The sequence below is a fragment of the Lasioglossum baleicum genome, chromosome 8 (assembly GCF_051020765.1).
Source record: "Lasioglossum baleicum chromosome 8, iyLasBale1, whole genome shotgun sequence".
In the NCBI taxonomy this organism is placed as follows: Eukaryota; Metazoa; Arthropoda; class Insecta; order Hymenoptera; family Halictidae; genus Lasioglossum; species Lasioglossum baleicum.
The window spans coordinates 10,300,854-10,322,550 of NC_134936.1; the positions used below are offsets into that span (position 1 = coordinate 10,300,854).

Genomic DNA, 21,697 nt, shown 5'->3' on the forward strand with positions numbered 1-21,697 from the left:
CACACCCAGCGCAGAGATTTTTTCAGCGACTCGAAACTTTCATGGGGCTGAGCAGAGGCCCTGGCCTCCAAAATCGACCAAACGCTGGAGTTCATAGAGTTGAGATCCGGTGAGTACAACGGCTATTCCGCAGATGTGATGGAACCTGGAAAATGGGATTTGCTACGGTTTTCGTGGCTCAAGGGGTCAAAATCAACCAAGAAGTGTATCGACGGGACATTTTCGAAGCCGTCGTACTTCTGTGGGCCCAACAGCACCTCGGCGATCCGGAATGGACGTTACAGTAGGATTCCGCGCCGGCCCACAGAGCGAAAACAACTCAGGAGTTGTGCAAAGCCCATTTTCCAGGTTTCATCACATCTGTGGAATGACCGCCGTACTCACCGAATCCCAACCCGATGGACTACAGCGTGTGGTCGATTTTGGAGGCCAGGGCCTGTGCTCGGCCCCATAAAAATTTGGAGTCACTGAAAAAATCTGTGTACCAGGAGTGGGATCGAATGACGTCAGAAGAGCTGCGGCCCATTGCCGAAAATTTCAAGACACGTTTGAGCCTCTGTATCGGCACAAAGAGTAGCGATTTCGAAACTTCTTAAATATATGAATACTAAACGTCCATGGTTGTCATTATTTAGTTTTTCAAAATTCGTCAATTTGACAGAATTATAATAAGAAATGATTAACTCCGTTATTTCTTGTCAACCTGTATAAACAACAGTGCACCACTTTTATTATTTTTATTTATGTACTCGTGTAGCGTTGTTCTGCATTGAATGTAAAGACTTTTGTAGTACTCATTTATCTCTTCGCCATCCAATGACTCACTACACTATGCATGCAAGTCTTAAAATAATGCTTGCCCATTTCGGGGCAAATACTCCACTGTGCGGTGGTGGACCAAATAATTTGGACCAAATAATGAACCTATCTTTTTATTATTGATTTTAAAAGCCTCTTCCATCGGAAATATTTCATATGAATATGTACATAATTATTTCAGTTATAGAACTGATGAGTATTAGAAACTAATAATTTTAATTTTCTTAATATGAGAATTAGCTATAAAAAGTGACAGACACGTGTGTCGCCTTATAAAAATGACTTAAATGTGATTTTGATTATAGTATATGTTTGACTTAAGAAATTGTTCAATCATTTCCTACGAAAGAGTCTTTCTAATTTCAACAATGATAAAATTTTGAAGGGTGTCCAGAAAATTCCGTCCCGGACAGCACAGACCCCAGATGAACATTTTGATTTTCCGTCGCACAAACTGAAATCGAAGAACGAGGATTTTCCCGAAGACGCTTGCTCTAACGAGCAGAAGCACTCCAGCGGAATGGGTTAAAGTTAGATCAGGTATAACCTCGCACTTCCCAGCTCCCACAAAAGTTGTCCAATCAGCGTAGCAGCTTCGACAGGCCGAACGATCACCGAAAACTCTCAGACCCTCGATTCACAAGACCGATCCATCCGGAAGGGCGTTTAGCGTCAGATACGACAGCTTCCCTTTTCGCACCTAGCACCCAGCAACTTTTCGAGCTTGGTCGTTGAATGGTGCCGGGCAGCACAATAAAACGATTTATCCCATAAAGAGACCAGGCCTTGTGATCCGCGTTACGCGGGGCCATTAAAGTCTCTCTTCCCCTTTAACGCCTTCTCGCTTTCTACTTTTATCGTTGCCTGTGCACGCGTCTCCGACTCGCTAGCAAATTAGCCAGCTGTGCTCGCAAGCAAAACCCCGAGATTATGACACCATCAGCACGCGGGGGAGGTGTGTATCGAGACATCTGGCGACCTCCTATCGTTCCAGGGAAAGGATTTTCGACGGTGAAACGCCGTAGGTGGTCCTCCTTCAACGTTCAACCACTCTGTCGCACCCTCTACTTTCTGTAATCACGGAATCGTGCCCTCTCATTGGCACGGTCTCTTTCTTGTTGTCGATGGCTCTCTGCGAAGCTGCAAGCAGACGCGGGATTATTCATTATGTGAGGAAAGGGTTTAAATGATTAGGTAGCCTGGAAAGCTCGTGATGTTTCAATGAGTGAATGGCACACAAAGTGGGTCATGTGATACTTTGTTTAGGCAAGTTGTTATTCTGGCATTTTATTTTTCCAACGACCTAAGAACCTTTGTGCTTCTTCTTCTATGAATGCTTTTGCTTCTAGCGTCAAACATGTTTCCCGATCTTTCTTCGACACGAACTTTCTTGGTTACCTAGTCGATGAAGTAAATTATAAAACTGCATGATGTTTCATAAATAAAGCTGAGACAATACAAATGTTTCTTCTTTTTTCAGAAACACAGCTTTACTAGCATATTTTTGTATTTAAATATTTTGTTTAAATAGTATATGCAAGTACTTTGCAGCTTTCAATATTGCACGATGATTATCTTGTATCTATTAGTTGACATTGAAGTTACATTATATGTAAAAGTTTATATTTTCCTAGTGTTATTGAGGCAAAATTGTACTCGTTCCTGGCTAGAACTGACGAGGAAGCTCGCTCGTGAATTTCCTGTTTAATGATCACCCGCTGATACCGGTTTTTCCTCAATTAGCAGCCGCTTAATCAACTGTAACCACACTTGTGGTACACCATAGACCGAAAACAGCTTAATGATTCGGGTAATTAGCCGACTCGGATAGAAGTACCGTCACTTTTCGGCTGATAATGAGGCGGAAATGTAGGCGAGATACAGTCGATAAAGATCCGGTGTTTATAATGGTAATAAACCGCGCGCTCGAACGTCATTAAAAACGGTGTAAAATTGTAATTTTTAAAGGCGTCGCCGAGTTGAATAATATTCGAGCCTGGAGGCTGTGCAAAGAGACGACGGAAGTTCCGACAGCGTGGGCGCGCTCGCGTGAAACATCTGTCGGTAGCGAATGGAAACTTGTTTCAACGAAAATTATAAACTGTTTTCAACTTTCTCAATATTTCTCTTTTAATGGTACAAGAGGATTCGTGATAAATACAATCATTTAAAAGTATTTGTAGCAGTCGTGCGAGTGGACTTTGGCTGAACTGTAAATTATATTTCTTAATTAGTTTAATTGACGGAGACTGTGCACTTTATCTATGTGGGAAATCTTACTATAGATCCTTTTTTAGTAAGATATGTATCTGCAACGAAAAGAAACAAGCAGGAACCAAAAATAACAGTTATCCTAAAATTTTCTACGAGAAAAATCATTAATAAAAAGTTAATTTAAGATAATGTACACACAATATAAAGAAAAATATTCGAAGAACAAAATGATTAAAAAATATCGATTTTTATACTTTTTGGTTACAAGTAACAGTTATTAGTAGACCGCGGATTTTAGGCATTTATGACAAAAATGGACGAGTACAATTTAAAGCAGTGGACATGTTAAAAACATCAACGTATTAGTTTTAGCTTAATAGGATAATTAAAAGAAGAATACAATTTTTATTTGGCTCCTGTGTCCTGCAATCAATGCAAGCATTTTTAATTTATTTTGCATAAAGATCCGCAGTCTATTTATATTAAAAAATTGCATTCTCCTCGATAACTGTTATCCATAAAGAAAAACTGTTTCGATTGCTCAAAGCAGTTATTGATGAGAGAAGTTCATTTCGATCGAATAAATTCGAATAAATTTCTCTCATCGACAACTATTATAAGTGACCGAAATAAACTTCTCCAAATACTTGATATTCTATGACTGTTTTCTTTTTGGTTGTAACAGTTATGTGGTCCCTGGAAATAAGATATACCCTTAGAGTTAAGACTAGAAAGTCTAGAAATTATCTAGAAATTGAAGTAAATCATTTTCTTCTGCCTAATATTTAATTAATAATTTATAAAAATCCTTCCTTTGTGAATTGAGGACCTCTGATAGAAAACTGAAGTAGAAAATATAACTTCCAACGATTCCCACGTTATTTATCTTTAATAATTGCTGAAGAGTTGGAAAGGTACACGGTCAGAAATAAATAAATAAATAAAGAATTCTTCTAACTAATGTATAATAAACAGGGACACGAATTTTGTCCAGCTTTTCGCGATTCTGGCCCGCTGTGAAGCGATGCCCACGTTATCCCCTTTATCTCGAATAATTGCGGAAGAGTTGGAAAGGCACACGGTCAGAAAAGTGCTGCTTTGTCAGCGAGAGCCCCCTAACAAAGTATCAGCGAACATGGTCGAATACGTAGGACCTCGGCACTCGCCCCCCTTGACGAGAAGTTCATTCACAGAAGCATCATTCAGTGGGCAGTTTGGCCATTGGCAAAGTCACGTTCAGAAGCGGCGGGTTTCAACGATGGAGGGATAGAGTTCCAGGAAAGTTCGCGGAACAATCCGGAGCGGGCAGTCGATTGTCCAGTGAGGCGCGAGTCGGAGGTAACCTGTAAACCCTTTCGTTGGGTTTCCGATCCATTGGAGGTGTAGCCGGTAGCTTGGCGGCTACCAGGGGGCACGGTACCATTCATGAACTCGTGGAAAGTACAATGATCCGTCTAACTTGGCACGCCTATCCGCCGGCCGTGCGGTTATCTAGGCAAATCCTCGCTCGGAATACCAGTAGGTTTCATTGAGCGAAGCCACCGAGCAATTTCGTGGCGGCATTGACTGCGCTAAGGCGACACTTGGCTCGGTGAATTGGCAGGAAGCCCGCGCCGCTTAACTCCTCTTTGTATGAGATTATCACCGGCTACTCTCTCTCTCGGCCCTGCTACACCATCGGCCTGCCGACATCAACTGCGTTCACATTGTCGTCATCGGGACCCTTCACGATTTCTGAACGAGTCTTTCCCGCAAGATCGATCCGCTCACGACGTCTCAAGTGGATCCTGCCATCGGCAGGTGATCGCTAACGCGGGACCACTCGAACCCTGGCGAATTTCCTCGCCAATCCTCAGACGCGTTCGTCACGGCCTCGAGAAATGGTCTCCGTGGCTCGCCAATTTTCCAGCTGATCCTCGACACTGTATTATACACACCAAGAACGAGTTCATTGAAAGACTCCGAAATTGACACGTCCCCAGTGGCGTGAGTTGCATATGTCCATTTTGAAAGTTCCATTTCGAGACGTCAAAAGTCCACAGTGGCCTATTTCCACGATCTAGCTGGACGAAATTCAATTTTGATAGTGATCCAGACGTACGAAATGCTGAAATAGTTTTGACTCGCTTTCAGGACAGGATTAATAGTGTAATCTATTTTTTAGAAGAAAGTATTTAACCCTTCTTTCTCTATGATGTATATTTTATGTTAGAGATGCTGCTATAATCTGTTGGGATTCAGACTCTTTCAAATTCTAGGAAATATATGATAAAATATGAAAGTATATCGTTTATAATGAATTTAAAAATATTCTTAGAGTTAGAGAGGTCTCTTTAAAATATTCTGGAACATTGTGAAAGCGAAGCTCGGAGACATCATTCGAGGTTAATCAATTGCTTCCCCCGATGCTTCCGAAACCCGTAAAACGACACTTAACATGTCGAAACCCCGAAGAAACGCCACGAGATCAGAAGTAGCGGCTCCGAATGAAGCAGCAAGAACGTCAAGCGTTCTTTATTAGCCATCGCTGGAGCACACACCGAAAGATTCCCCAAGATTAATTGCCGGGTAGTTCATAGGCGACCTGTTGATCGTAAAGTTTCCCTGATTTATGACATTCCTGGCCCATTCACCTGACGCAACGGTTCGAGGGGTCGAACGACAACGCGGCGCGACGAAATCGATCAAACACCGGCGGCAGGGACTTCCTGTTCCGTCTGAGGTTCGTTTGTTGATCGTTAGCATCACTTTTGAAACAGCCTAGGTCTGTTTACAGAGGAGGACGCGGCGCGGGGCTCTAATGGACGACAAAGGCTTTGCCACCCGGTGGCCATTTATCGCCGTGCTTTCTCGGTTAGCGCGTTTAACACCGTATCAACTGACCGCATAATCATCGTCGTATGAACTGGAATAATGACTGCCCGCGAGAAAACGCGCCGCGCCGGGGCTAAGTGAATTAGTGGTGCGTGCCCTTGTCCATTCTTTTTTTCCTTTCTACCCGAGAGTCTCGTTAAGCGCAGGCGTACTAATGGCACTCTCTTCGTTCAAGAACGTCGAGCACATTGCCTCGGCGTCTATCGATTTTTAGCGAGTTTCCTGGCCGACGCTTCTTCGACTATTATCGTTCTATGCACGGTTTCTCGCGCCTCTGGCCTTTATCAGTGAATCTTCGTCAACCCTGCGTCCACGAAAATTAACCCTCGACGAGCTGTGACATTTCAGGTGCGCCATGTATAGTCCCAAGTTAAAAGATCCGTAAGTATTGTGGACAACGGGACCGCGGATCTCAATATAAACCGGGGAAAAAGTTAGTAGGGTGTAGTTTTACGTTTTTAGTGGGTAGGCCTATATCATGTATTTTCCCCCATATCCGTAAAAAAAGGTGCGCCATGTATACATCGAAATATATTGTATATTATTTAATAGTGACTGCAAATATTGCCAGCGAACTACGATAATAACTAACCCCTAGATGAGCTATGACGTCTCAAGTACGTCGTGTATACCGAATGTATATCGAAGTAAAATGTTATTTAATATTAACTGCAAATATTTCCAGACAATGTTAATTATGACCTCAGTATTTTAAAAGTAGGTGGACTGATGAACAAGACTTTCACGAACCCAGTCTACTCGGTTGCTTTCCATTTTTAGGTCCATTATCAAACCACAGGGACTCCCAGTCACACTTCTATTAAATCGCTTGCAGCACTCGTTAAGAGACGCGCAGCTCGATGAAGATTGACAGACCGGTGCACAAAGGTACTGGGAAGTGACCTGTAAAGCCATTCAATTTTATCTCGTACCGTCGCGTCGCGAGGAGAATGATATAGTTCAGTATCGTTTTGATATCACACCTGACAATTTAAACTTTGTCAATCCCTTATTCATAAAATGTTCGAATGCTTTCATAGACGTTTCCAACATGTTCCAGAGAAAATCAATTTTTCTCCTGCCATTTTTAAAAAATTAGAAGAATGTTGTTCAAATACTTTCTGAAGCTACTTCGTTTCGCTGTTTCTCGGCAAAATTAATTTAACAGCGCTCTATAATTCGATGCTCGGAGATAAATCGAGGCGATCTCGGCGAATGTTCGTCTGGCGCGAAACGAGAGCCAATTACGCGTTAGTGATCGACTTCTTCCGCACCCTCTCGCCAATAACAATCCCGCGACCGAGCTCGCATTTTTATTGGCAATATTATCGCCTGTATATATCTGTTGCGCGGCTCTCGGACGCCTTATCATAACGAACGCGCCTGTTGTCGGGCCGGATTAATCGATTTAACACGATTCCCCGAACCGGTGGCGGCTGTGTTAACGAGCCGTGTTGACCAGATAACATCGGACACGGTTTCTCGTCGACGCTCACGAATTATAATTGGTCCGTAATTAATGACACCGTCGATATTGACAGGTGGACGGCGCGAGTGAACGTTTACGTGAACGGCGCCGCGTCGCCGCGCGAATTACGCGGGCCCCGCTGCGCCCCTTGATCCCTTTTTCAGGCTCTGCTTATTTTCAGACTTAATTACCTCGGATGTTACAGCATAATCACCGATCGCCCAGCGCTCCATCGATCCAGAGATATCGGCAGTACGACTCTACCGGCTACCGCCGTTTTCGAGCACGAACCTTTGAGAAATCGTGCTACGCAAGTGAACATTCTGACAAAAAACGGGACTTCCGCGAATTTTTTCTGGGGAAGCTCGTCAATTTATTTTTTTAACCAGCGCCTCGTTTAAACTGGTAGATACCTATATACTTGTATATAAAAGCAATAATTTTTCACATTTTTGCGGAAAATTGATTTTTCATCATTTATAAATCGCTCGTGCACAAGAAACACGGCACAAATAAAAAAATACACATTTTACAGGGGAACGCTTCTAAGTCCTTTGGCAGTTTAACCAGCTGTGCAGGTAAAATAAATGCAACCTAATAATTATTTGAAAAAACTGATAAATTTTTAGTTGCTACGTTTTTCTTGTACATGAACGAAATCGTCTTGTAATCAGAGTTGGGCTAAAAGTTAATCAACGATTGACGAATAAATTTCTACTTTAGTCGTTAAATGCGATTAACAATTACATTCCTTTCAATTGTAATCGGATAATTGATTAATAATTGATTAATGATTAACTGTTGAAATTTCGGAATGAAATACGGAATCAAAACTATATGGATACTGAGAAAAATGTAAACTGAATTTAGGTGTATTGTCATTTGGTCTATAATACAAACTCTGTTTACGTGCTTTTATGTTTTTTTCGATGATTTCTTTTTTTAATTAACGATTGCCGATTAACTTCATGAATCGATTGAATCAGTCTCCGATTTTTCGATGATTTCTTTTTTTAATCAACGATTGACGATTAACTTCATGAATCGATTGAATCAGTCTCCCATTTTTCGATGATTTCTTTTTTTAATCAACGATTAATGATTAACTTCATCAATCGATTGAATCAATCGTCGATTTTTCAATGATTACCTTTTTTAATCGTACACATTAATCAATCAATCTTGATTAAAATTTTAATTGATCAATGCCCAACTCTGCTTGTAATGATTCATGCAATTTTCACTATATTCAGAATAGTATACGTAGTATACCTTCAGGTAAAATTGTCAATCCTAAAAATATTTAAAGTCTGCAACAACAAATGTTCAGTTTCATAGCTACCATAATTATTAGACCGCGGATCTTTATGCAAAATCAAAACTTTCTACCTGAATGCGACAAGGTGGGGTGAAATAAATATTTAATTTCCTGTTGAGTATGTGTAATAGGTTGAAAATAATATAGTAGTATATTAAAATCCTTCTATAAATGCATAAAATCCGCAGTCTAATGAAATATTCAGAAAAAATCGCGTTTCCAATGTTAACAATAAGAAACAAATTTCTTAAAGTTTCAATACGATCGAAATTATCGAGGAAATTATACGAACAGGAGAGAGGCGAGCAAGCACAGGTGAAATCAAACTGCTGTTAAAAGGAATTCCGCACTTTCCCGGTTTTATGGCTTCCGTTTAATGTACGGCCGATTCCGAGGCTTTAATTGGACACTCTTCTCGATCGCGATCAACGATTCTCGGCGGACCTTCGTGTTGTTTATGCCCGCGCTAGCACGCGCTTGTTTTACCGGAATTAACTTTGTTCGATCGTATTTTGATTGAATTTTTTTGCCGTCCTTCGGGGCTTGGAAACGTAATTTCCGTTGTCCATTTATGTATTAATTACCTGTGGATTTATGGCTCCGAGAATATTTCGAGATTGAAGGTATAAATTAAGCGTATATATAATATCTTGCTCAAACTCGATTAAACTTCGAACGAATTTCCTGAAAAGTTTGCGCACAAACGGTGGACCATAAATGTACCAATTTGGCAAATTACCGGATTCGTTCTAAATATGCCTAATTACTAAAAACGTTTATCGATAATTCAGCGTATAGAAAAAATTGTAATAGCGTCTACTGAACGAATTCTTTTTTTTAACGAAAGGACTACAAAAATGATGAAATTCGTAGAATTCAAAGTTTTACATTTTACTGGTTTGTAATATGATGTCAGCATGCTTGCAACTGCAGTTCGATGAAAAGTTTAATTAAAATTCCTCGTCGAACATGACGATTAATACTATTTAAACATCGACGAAACTCATGCAACTCTGTAATTGTACGATCGCGTAAAAATGAGTATCCTGCGGCGGATTCGCGGAGAGACATGAATTTTAGAGAGGAGATATTGGTTCGGATAATGAAAGTACACGCTCCATTTGTCCGTATCATAATACTTATTATTCACTAATGATACTTATCCAATGGCGTTGTGTTTCTGTTCATAAAAATGCACGTGTGTATGACAGTGTCGTATGTTCGATCGTCGTCGTGTCTGTGTGTAGATGTCCGTGTGTATGTCCGTGTGAGATGCAGTGGTCGATCGATATCGATCGATACAAATGGCTCGAACGCTCGGGTTCCGGGCCTAGAATATGCGCAAGTAAAAATGAATTCGACGAAGAGAAGGACGGGAATTATATCGATACGATCGTGTCTCGTTCGTTTCGATTCACTTGGCGATCGAACCGAAGAAGAAGGGCGTTTTCCATGTCAAAAATCGAACGTATATGTATGTACAACGATTACAATGCGGTCCGGCTTCCGATACAACAGTTTTACAAAAACCTATTATTATAACCGGCGTATAACATTCAACAAACACAGCCCTCGAGTGAAAACTTAATTAATCGACCGTCTAAACGTAGGATCGTTCGATCTCGACGAGGCGAGAGATGCCGACAAACCCGACAAACGCGTGTTTTCCGTGCGATTCCCACAAACATACTTAAAATACGTTAACGTAGCCGTGTCTACTAATACGATTTTTTTCCTCCCGTAAGGGCGCTTAAAATGTACGTTCCGCGACGTGAGCGTGACACTACCGTTTGTGAAAAGTTAAACCGTGACAAACAAACGTACTTTCAACGATCTCCGCCGCAAGCATCTCTAGATGGAGCAGCAGCTAGCTCTAAAATTCCACTCGCACCTTTGCAGTTGAATCGGCCTTTTGATTTCATTCGATTTAACTTACCGCGCTGAAGATTCGATTTCGAGCCGGAAGCTCTCTTTTAGAGAAAAGCTCTTTCTCTTTTAGAGAAAGTGTAGAGGGCGACCTGTCCAGTGAATGTACATAACGAAGAAATAACATTTACGATGCCCCCTTTATGATTTTCGAATTTACACAGTGATTCTATTGTAAAAGTTCACAGATATCTAAACAGATCTTTTTATAACGCATTCATTTATTTTATTTCATTTATTTAGCAGTTGTTCACACGCATTCGAAGTAAGTATTTTTATCGTCAACCATTTGTATTTCGAGCTGGTCCAATGAGCTTGTAATCAGTTTGTCCATTCATAATTAACTCTGTTCACTCGTAAGAAATTTATGCTTATTCGTTAGTCGTTTCGTTCATTTATTGTTTAATGATTTATTGTTTGTTCTTATAGGAAATTCTTATACAAATTTTGTAAATAGTGCAAGCGTTCATTCCCTGAATAGGTCACCGTGGTAGTATGAAACGATTTGTACTTATCGATATACTTACGAAGGTAAATTATTTTATCCGTGCAGCTTACAAAGACTGGTATTCTCCGAGACCTTATTATAGTTAATTTAACTACAGTTTTGGCCACTGTTTTGATATTGAAAATTGGTTAACACGTTCAGCCGAATCTAATATTTAATACGAAGGAAGACATTAATTTATTTTTAAGTTGAATGTGTTGTATCGATTCTGAAAGAGATATTCGAGTTCCTATTAACACGTTGGCTGCTAAACGACCACCTCAACTATAGTGATTCAACGATATTCGATTTATGCGATCACATTTAACACTGAACCTACCACAATCGAAAACAAATCTTTTAATTCCATAATTATTAAAAGTATTATAGTAAAATTTGTAGAAAATTCACATAAACTCAATCAGTTTTAGTGATCGGTTCGATGTGTCAGTCAACGTGTTAAGAAAATATTAGATTTGAGAAAGATTAGGATGTCAATTTGTCCTCGTCGCTTTAGCCATAAGATTGAGGAAGACTGAAGAAACTAGAATTTCTACGAAGAATTTTTCCAGTTGCATGAAAGATGCTGATCAGTCTTAATTGTCCTGGCGCACACGAGACATGTCCTGATTGATCAAATTCGTTAGGTGCCATTTTCCTTACCCCATTCGACGCCATGTTGAAAAGATTGTCTCATCGATGGATATAGAAAAACGTGACGAAATTAGAACCTGGAAGCGACGCACGAGTATCATTCCACCGATTTATGAAACTTACGTGACCGACAGTTCTTATAAAAACATTCAAAATTCCAACAATTCCTGATACACTGGAATTTCTCTGATAACGTACTAACAAACAGTAAGAAAAATTCCGAAGGAATTTAACCCAATATTTTAACAAATTTCTCAACGTATCCTGAACGATTTCCCCAAAACACTCCCATTTCCAACCCCCAGCCACCTTGGCAGCTGTTATCAACTCCTCGCCATAAACATTGATAAAAGAAGCTACGCGTCCACCATTAGTTTCGAAACTATTTCCCACACAAGTTCCAACAGAATCGACTCGCGTAACTCGAACACACCTGCCCTCAGATCAGCACTCCGAAAGTTTCGAGAACCCAAGCACATGCATCAACAGAAACGAAGCAGCACCACTAACAGAATACAGTAAAGTTGCGTTTACTGTCCAACAGCCTGTGTTCTGCGCGGACAGTGATCGCATACCGACATTATATTTTTTATGACTGCCTCTACCGCGCCGAGAGTTCAAAAGAAAGCCGAACGTAGAGAAGTACAGCATGACAGTGGAGTGGCTAGGCACTGAACAGTGATCGCGGACAGTAAACGCGACTTTACTGTACCCTGTAGCACAAGTGTAACAACCATCCGGAAGACAGCGAGCCACCATGAGAAAACCCTCCGTCGTTTCCTATCGATTGCAACTGCAAAGGTCGCAAATCTCGATCCGCATCGTGATACACAACACCGACACCGAACAAACGCCTCTTGATCTAGACGACGAGCAGCTACCGGCTCACATCGCGTCCAAAAAACCGCCGATTAATGACCCCGTGGTTTCCGGGTACACCGAGACTTGCATGGAAAAAGACTGATTCATGAAAAAAGCGCGACACACGTGGTACAATGCGCATCGACTTTCTGGGACAACGATTATAACTATCGTATATGGTGTATACTCGCCTAAAATCGATTGATATCGGTAAATGACTTAATAAATTCCGTTAATATCACAACACAATTACATTCCCATCGCTCACTTGATCTCGTACGCGCCGAGGTTGCCCTTGCGTCTCCTGTAGACAGCCGGTTGTTGTTGCGGCTGCTGCTGTTGTTGTTGTTGTTGCTCGTTAGTATGATTCCCTTGGTCGATCGATCGTTTCACGTTCGCCCGGTACTCGTCCTCGTACGCGTTCAGATACAAGTTCTTTAGAAATATTTGATTATCCAGCTCGGAGAGTGGCAGGAATCGCTTCGAGCGACTCTGCTGTTGCGCCTCGAGCTCTTTGAAAGTGAACTGCCTTGTTTTCTCGTCATCGTAGGCCTTCCTCGACCGCTTCAAACCCCTGCGAACCCTTCTCGACCCGTCCTTCCTCATCGAAAGGACGTTCAAGCCTAACAGTTTCCTCTTCTGACGCGTTGGACCCACGTCCTCCGAAGCGTTTCGTATCCGCTTGCTCCGGTGCTTCGGTGCGCCCTCTTTGCTGGGGATCTCGTTGTCCAGCGTGGAGGACTCGTTCACAGGCACCGTCGAGGATCGATTCTCATGGCTCTCGATCTCCCTTGGTGTCGCCAACGTGGTCGTGCTGGTCGTGGTCGTCGTCGACGTGCTGGACATCGTCGAAGTACTCGTCGATGACGAGGTAGCTAACGTCGTCGTTTCTGACGTTTCCTCGCTGCTGTTCAGCTTCGCCTCTATGATATGTTTGAAGAACGCGTACATCTCACCCACAGTGAACGTGCTGCCGTTCCGCACTGTAAACTTGTCAATGTTCATCTTCTTGATCAGCTCCTCCGTCGCGTTTCTCGCCTCCAACATCGACAACTTTTCCGTCACATAGCTGTTCACGAACTCGTAGAAGCCCTTGTAGTAATTCTTCCTGTGCTTCTTCTTGTCCTTCGATTTCTTCGACTTGTCGCCGTGAGCCTGGCCCTTCTTGCGAGACTCCTTGCGACCTTTCTCGTTCCAGCGCGTCGATTTGTTGTAGAACCGCATGATCTTCTCGAATTTGCGTTTCAGTTTGATGAACTCGCGCTGATTCCGCACTTCGAAGTCCGAACGACCTTTCGAGTTGTTGCGACGAGCTTCGGAGAGGTCCACGTGGAAGAAGTTCTTGCTCATGGCGTTCAGGAGATCGTGCATGCTGCCGTTCGCGGAATTGTTTGATTGTCTGGCGTCGATGCGTTGCAGCTTCCTGTAGGCGATCTCCAGGAAGTCGATCATCTTCTCCTCGCGCAGCTTCGTTCGGTTCGCGTGGCTCACGTGCTTCTTCGAGGAAGAGTCCGTGGAGTTGTCGCGGTGCTGCGTCGAGTTGGTCGGCTTCTCCGACTTGTGCTTCCCGTGGTCTTTGCCCTTGTTCAGCTCGAGTCGCAGCAGCTTCTTGCCGATCTTGCGGAAGAACTCGATGAATTTTCTGGGGAAGATAAACGAGTGGTTTCTTATTATGGTGTGCGATGCTGCGGTGATGATGGGTAGCAGTACTGGGACGCGAAAGATTGGAAAAAGTTTGATTGAGATGACTGAGTTCATTAATAGATCACTGAGGATATTCGTGTTTTACAATTATAGGAAATTTTAAAAGAATCCCGTGCATTTTTATTAATTCGCACAATAAATAGTGTTGCATGTGGACGAGCTATTCGCAGTTGAAGCTTATTGGGTCCTACTGTATTTACTATTGGAAACAATATTCTGGTCCTTTGTTTGATTCAAATGATTGAGTTCATTAATAACTGAGGAAATTTGTGTTTTACAAGTTTAGGTATTTCAAAAGAATCCCGTGCATTTTTATTAATTTGTACAATAAATACTGTTGCATGTGGACGAGCTATTTGCATTTGAAGCTTGTTGGGGTCTACTGGAGGTCCTACTGTATTTACTATTGGAAACAATATTCTGGTCCTTTGTTTGATTGAGATGATTGAGTTCATTAATAACTGAGGAAATTTGTGTTTTACGTTTTTAGGTATTTCAAAAGAATCCCGTCCATTTTAATTAATTCGCACAATAAATAGTGTTGCATGTGGACGAGCTATTTGCATTTGAAGCTTGTTGGAGACTACTGGAGGTTTACTAATGGAAACAATATTCTGGTCCTTTGTGTAATTGAAATGATTGAGTTCATTAATAGATCATTGAGGATATTTGTTCTTATCAATTTGTATTATACAATAAATAGTGTTGCATATGGACGAGTTATGTGCAGGTGAAGCATGTTGGGTCCTACTGTATTTACCATTTGAAACAATATTCTGGTCCTTACCTGTATCTCATGGTGAGATCCTCATCGCTGATGGACCTTCTCCTCCTGCTCCAGCGCAGCCTAGGATGCTGACCAGGTATGCACTTGGGCAGATCCTTAGGGCTCCACTTCCCACCAATGCAGGTAGCCCCCGTGGGTCCCTCATCCAGCACATATCCCTTATCACAATCGTACATGATCTGCTTGTTGTTTACAACCTTCTTCACATAGGGTCTATAATCGTAGACCCCCATATTGCCAACTAGGAAGACCTTGCCATTCTCAATGCTCCCGGGGAATGGGCAAAATACTTGAATGCAGTGAGGAATGTCCCCTGTCCAATTCCCGTACTGACACTGAATCGACTTGGAGTCATTATTGGGCCCTCCTCCAACAAGTTGGAAGCCATCCTTGCACTTGAAAGCTGCCCGCATCCCATGATCCGTCTTCGGTGCTAACACCATACCATTTTTCGGAGGTTTCGGCATCACCTTGCACCTGGCTGGCGAGCAACTAGGCACTATCGACCAGGTTCCATTGTTGCAAACCACCGGTGTGAAGTTCGCCGCGAATTCGTAGTTCTTCACGCAGGAAACCAGCAATCGCTCGCCGTGCTCCACGACGGTGACGTTGTTGATGTGATCATCCTTCTCATGGCTCGCCACCGTGATGTTGCCGTTTTCAATTTGCGGTACCACACACGGGGCCAGACACTGCGGCAACGGGTAACGCCATTTCCCGTCGGCCAAGCAGACGGACGAGCCATTTCCCTCGAGCTTCATGTGGTCGTTGCACCGGTAAATTATGCTCGCGCCAAGTCCCGTACCTGTCGCCGAAAGAATTCCGCGGGATTAACAGGCTGGCCGCTTCGAACTCTCCATCGAGCAATTATCCGATCGCTTCTGCAGTCCTTGTGTGTCAATTTAGCACATTTTTGGAGGAGGTGAATGGCGTGGTTAGGTAAGAGACAGAGGTTGAGAAAAATAAAATATTTCTTTCTAGTACTTTCTAGTTACTTTCTAAAATAAATCTTCTAGAAAATTATTCTGATATCTGCGAAATCGTATAACAGTGGTGCTTTAAAAATGAATTATCTTGATTTTCCAATTTAAAAAAATTAATTGTTCCCCTCTGCATCGTATTGATTGTTTGACTTACGCCAATTCAACATCAAGGGACAAGTTAGGGTAGAAAATGAGACGAGGGTTGAAATGAATTTCAGCTATTAATATCGATAGCAACGCTATATGTATAACATGCGCAGTGTTGGGCAATAAATAAATTTATTTAAATAAATAATTATTTAAATGGTGATTTAAATAACAAGTTATTTGTTATTTGGATATTCAAATAAAACGCAAAAATAATTATTTATTATTTGAGCAAGTCTAAATGAATTTATTTCAAATAATAAAGTTAATTGTTAGTTACAAATACAATTTGCAATTATTATTTGTATTAACAAATAATAAATTAAATTCTCTATTTTCATTAATTAATCCGCCCTCCGGACGAGAGCCCGACCACTGGCGGTATACCTGAAAAGGTTGCTATAGCAGAGAAAGAACCACCGCGCTCCGACGACTTCAACTCCGACAGATGGACAACACGTTCAACAGACCCAAACAAATTGGTACAAAAAATAGTTGCATTTACGTAACTATTACACATGCGGGTATTCAGGATATTAATTTCGCCACGTGTTCATTGTGTACATATACAAAATACAAGAAATAAGAGAAGACCAAAAACTATTTAATTGATTTCCACCTCAATACAAATAATAAACAATCTTTTATTTGCAAATAAGAAATACTAAATACATCATTTTTGGAATTATTTAAATAATTTTTATTTAAAATCACACGTTCAATTATTATTTCATTATTTATTATTTAAAATAAAATTTGCCCAACACTGAACATGCGTTCACCTACTTTCATTCGTCGCTATATTCTACTGTGCCGAATTGTTTGGATAAAAATTGCAGAAATAAAATTGATGGAAATCCGGAGGATTAATTAATCAACACTGTAACAATTTCGCGATCAGTATGAAGAGATTACCCGGTATTGCCGCGAACAAAATGCTATCGCTGTAAGAGGATTTATGTAGCGGTTTATTTTTATATGACGCGATTTATTTATAATATAACGAAGCATTTTTTTAATCTTCCAACTTACCATCCTCGATATTCTCAATCCAGCCGTTATAGAGAACGCCAGGTGAACCGCAATTAATTTCCTGGCAAGTGGGCATCTTTCCAGTCCATTTTCTGTCGGCGCCGCAGCGTCTCGTGCTTGCGCCTACCACCGTGTAGCCATAGTCGCATGTGTAATGCACGATGGCATTGTATGCATACGACGTGTACAACGCCTGTCCTTTTGCAGGGCTCTCTGGTATAGGGCATTCCACCGTGGTAACCTGAACAAGGAAAACGTTTCCACGCTCGAATCCATGGAAAGGGGGTGGCATCTTTTTGGGGGATGTTATAGGACAACTCATAATCAATTCTATTTCGTAAGAGGTTCGTGAACACATTCGTCAACACTTCAGTGGCCTTACGGAATAGATCGTAAAAATGTAATCCCTCAATTAGTGTGTTCAATGCTCATTATTAGACACCGGATTTTTATGCAAATTAAAAAGATAGTGCTAAATATAAATTTACATTCTTCATTAATAATTTTAATATGGTGAAAATAATATATTAAACACTCTCAAAGTCTTTTAATATTTTCACTGTTTTAAATTGCACTTGCTCATTTTTTTAATAAATGCATAAAATCTTGAGTCTACTCATTATTATCAATTTGGAGAATGGAGACCCATTTGATGCTTTGCAGCATCAGTAATACAAGTTTATATAAATTTTGAAATTGTTAGATCAATACACGTTAAATAATTAATATATGTTTAATTTCGTACTCAATGGTTAATATTGAAATTGAATAATTTGCATTAACAAATAAAGTGGAAAGAACCTCGTCGTCCATTATTCATCTAATAAATCTGTTGAATGAACTAAATTACTAAAGAGACAAAACATGAGTACAGTATAATTAATATAAATTTAAATTGTATCATCGATATTAAACAGTCTGAAGCGATAAATAAAATATGAGGAACATTGCTATTTATGATTCATCGTATAAATACGACGAGTTGCATTATACATGGAAGCAATTAGTGAAAAATGTTAAAATGATACATTATTAAATATGTAGAACGATTTTATGACTTAAGAATGGCAAATATTGATGCAGATAACAATCTATATAAATAATGGTCCACTTTAGGGTGAATATAATAATGCAATTGTCTACCAGCGGAACTATTCATTGAACGCTTACTTGAACGCATTGTGGTGATTCCTTCGGAGTCCATGTGCCGTCTGCCAAGCAAAGCTTTTCGGCCTTGCCAACTAATTCGTTGCCATCCGCGCAGTGATATGACACACGACAATCGTACGTGTAACACTCGCCTTAAAAAAGAATAATACTATATTCGTACCAGTTCTCAATTCTCTGAATAATTCTTCTAAAATTTAGTACAAGCTATCTAGTATGAGAGTATTAGTGGTGTTCAAGGTTGTCAAGGGAGAGAGAAACCGATATGCCATCAAAGAAGATTCGTCGACTATTTTAGACACGACCCTGAACGTCGAAAACATGTTATATAACCAACTATTATATACAGTACCAAACGAGGGCAGATATAATATCTAAAACTGTCGTCTGGTTAAAAAACAAAAGTTTGCAGATTTTTTTATCGGATAAACATGACGTTGCAGTACTAGAGTTCTCGAAAACTCGGGATAATTCACTATTCCGTACAGATTAGGCAGCGGATCTTTATGCATTCATAACAAAAATGAGTAGGTGTAATTTAAAACAGTGAAAACATTACGAGAATTTAAAAATTCTGTCATATTATTTTCAACCTTTCAAAGAAAATCAATTTCTATTTCACTCCAGTTTGTTAATAATTCAGATAAAACATTTTTATTTGGCATAAAGATCCGCTGTCCAGTAATGATTCATTCATTTGTGCCGAGTTATGTAATCGTCTGGCGTACGTAGTCGCTAATGAGTATATTAATAATGTAGCGCTCATAAATAGTTGAACACAGATAATTGTAATATTATGTGTTCCATTATTCAGCGGAATTTCGGGGCATTATTCATTAAAGACAAATTGCGTTTTACAGTTTACATTATAAATTTGGTAAATTTATTTATCAGTGCTTTAGAGGTTTAATTGGATTAACTAATATCTGAACACCACCTCAATTCTTCGTTAATTGATGAAACACAGTATAATTACCAGTTTTGAACATTTCATTGCAAAATGTTTTCAAAATATTTTATGATCCTATCACTGATACGTACAAAATAAAATAAAATTTATGAGTAACATAAATGGTCCGATAGGGACATCAAAATATGCATGCATTTTTCTAAACAATCGTTCCAACCCCTGGAGTGAAAATAATGGATAAACTGCAGTGCACGCTGAATAAAATTCCTCACAATGTCTACATAGAAAATCTTTAAATAAATAAAAAATAAAACGAATACATTTAAGCTATCAAATAATATCAAGACGTTGAACAACAATTTTTCACAAATCCCAAAGACATAATTCGTGAACCACGGTATCAATATTTTAATTTTATCAGACCATTTACGTTCACAAAGGGACGATAAAACGAAACAGGCAGGTTCGCTTTAAAACAAACCAGAAGACCGGTGTTTAAACCCGACACCTGTACAAAACGTTAAACAAACGTTTACCAATGCCAGCCCACCACTCCACGCTGCCTCATCCGAAACTAAATGAATATCTCGCGGAACGTTAAAAAACAATAGAACAAACCGCGACATTTAGACGAACGGACCTAGGTTCTACACCTGTCGACCTACTAGCAAAACCAAACAACCCTAACCCACCAGCAATCACACAAACAACCCCGAACAGACGCATACATACCGGCGTGCCATCCGTTTGCGATATCCGCCGGTGGACCGCATTGCTGCGGCTCACAGGTGATATCCGGACCGAACCAGCTCGCGTTGCCCTCCATCAACAGGCACTTGGCCTTCCTGACCCCGTTGGTCATGTAACCATGATCGCAGAAGTACTGAATATCGCTGTCCAGGTCGAAGGTCGATTGTTCCGCGAGCGCGTTGTGCCGCGCGTTTTTCACTTTCGGCGGTTGCGAGCAGAATGAAGTAGGGTCCTTCTTACAGGAAGGAGTGGTGCCAGTCCACTGTCCATCAGCTCTGCATATCCTCTCAGTGAGGCCCACAGTATAGTAATCAGGATCGCAAGTATAATGAGCTCTGTCCCCGAAGAACCTGCTGCTGACAGTCATGGTTCCATGCTGGATCTCAGTTAGCACCGGACACTCTCTTTCTGGCTTGATGCAGGACATGCCGCAGACCCCGTCGCATCTGCACTTCTTCTTCTTGCTCTTGCAGTCCTCATCGGAGGAGCACTTCCGGAGACACTTTTGTCCAAGTTGCGAGGCTTGCTTCTCATCGCGCGGGCACATGGCTGACGGTGAGTTCCTGGGGTTCTTGTAGATTCTGCCATCGTCGTCGACCTCGGGCTTCGTCTGGTACGTCTGGTCGTCATCGTCGTCATCCTCGTCGTCGTCCCAGTCGTCGTCGTCGTCGTCATCGTCGTCGACAACCGCCGCTTGCTGCCGAAGCTTCGACTCCGACGAGGCGATGAACAAGGTGCAGAGGAACAGCAACAGAAGTGCACTGGGTCGCATCCTGGCAGTCTCTCTCGCTGAACAACACTGGCTCGATATGCTCCCGCGAAACAACTGTTGTCCCCCGTTCGTTCAAGCGGCTCGTTCACTGGCTGGCCACGCGTTTACATGACATTCGACGGAAAAACTGTCGGACCAGGCGGAAGCAGAGCGAGGCCAGTCTCATCCCGAGGCTCCGAAGAGGACGACGTCGTTTCTCTCGCGGCCGTGACTATTAATCGAGTCTGCCTCTTCGGCGTCCAGGAGGATTAGGACGGTGTCTCTCTCTCCGTCACGCTCGCCGCCTCTCTGTTCCCCTAACTCCGCGGAATTTTTTTCTTTATTGTGCGGACTGCGGCCCCGTGCTGCCGGGAATTCGCGGATACTCGCGCATCTCTGCACGCGCATTCAGCCTGTTCAATACATCTCCTCACTCGTGCAGCTTCCAGCAGATGGCGAGGGACAGGGGAGAAAGACCCCGGAGTTGCGCAGAAATCGACGACACACCGTCAGACTCCTCTCGTTCGACCGTGGTACACGACGGGGGATGATGCTTTCGATAGGGCTCCTTTTTTTTACAGACACAATCGGACACAATCGGATATGTGTCCTCCACTACCCTCCCCCTCCACCGTTGTCCCCACCGCGAAACGAAAGTAGGGGAAAGTTGACGAACGCAACTTGGTCGACTCAGTTTTTTTTTATTGTTTAGTAGGTGCGGGGGCTGCACCGGTAAATCTTGCATTCGATGGCTATCGTACAACCCCTCTTATCAATCTATTGGGTTGGCAAGAAAGTAATTTCGGTATTTTACGGTGAAGTAAACCCGAATTTCTATATTCAAG

The 21,697-nt window shown here is 41.5% G+C and overlaps 1 protein-coding gene across 2 annotated transcripts; it reads right to left on the bottom strand.

The window, feature by feature from the left end:
- Positions 1 to 774: 774 nt before the first annotated feature.
- Hasp (Hig-anchoring scaffold protein) lies at positions 775 to 21,267 on the bottom strand. 2 transcript variants are annotated; one of them, XM_076429616.1, is made up of 6 exons: positions 20,084 to 21,267; positions 18,445 to 18,575; positions 17,275 to 17,515; positions 15,113 to 15,917; positions 12,890 to 14,263; positions 775 to 1,959 (listed from the first exon to the last, which is right to left on the bottom strand). In XM_076429616.1, the coding sequence occupies exons 1-6, from the start codon at positions 20,871 to 20,873 to the stop codon at positions 1,884 to 1,886; spliced, it is 3,417 nt and encodes a 1,138-aa protein (XP_076285731.1). In that variant the 5' UTR covers positions 20,874 to 21,267; the 3' UTR covers positions 775 to 1,883. The 2 variants fall into 2 exon arrangements, with proteins under 2 accessions (XP_076285731.1, XP_076285732.1); XM_076429617.1 differs by lacking the exon at positions 775 to 1,959 and having other exon boundaries at positions 9,814 to 14,263; positions 20,084 to 21,266.
- Positions 21,268 to 21,697: the final 430 nt, after the last annotated feature.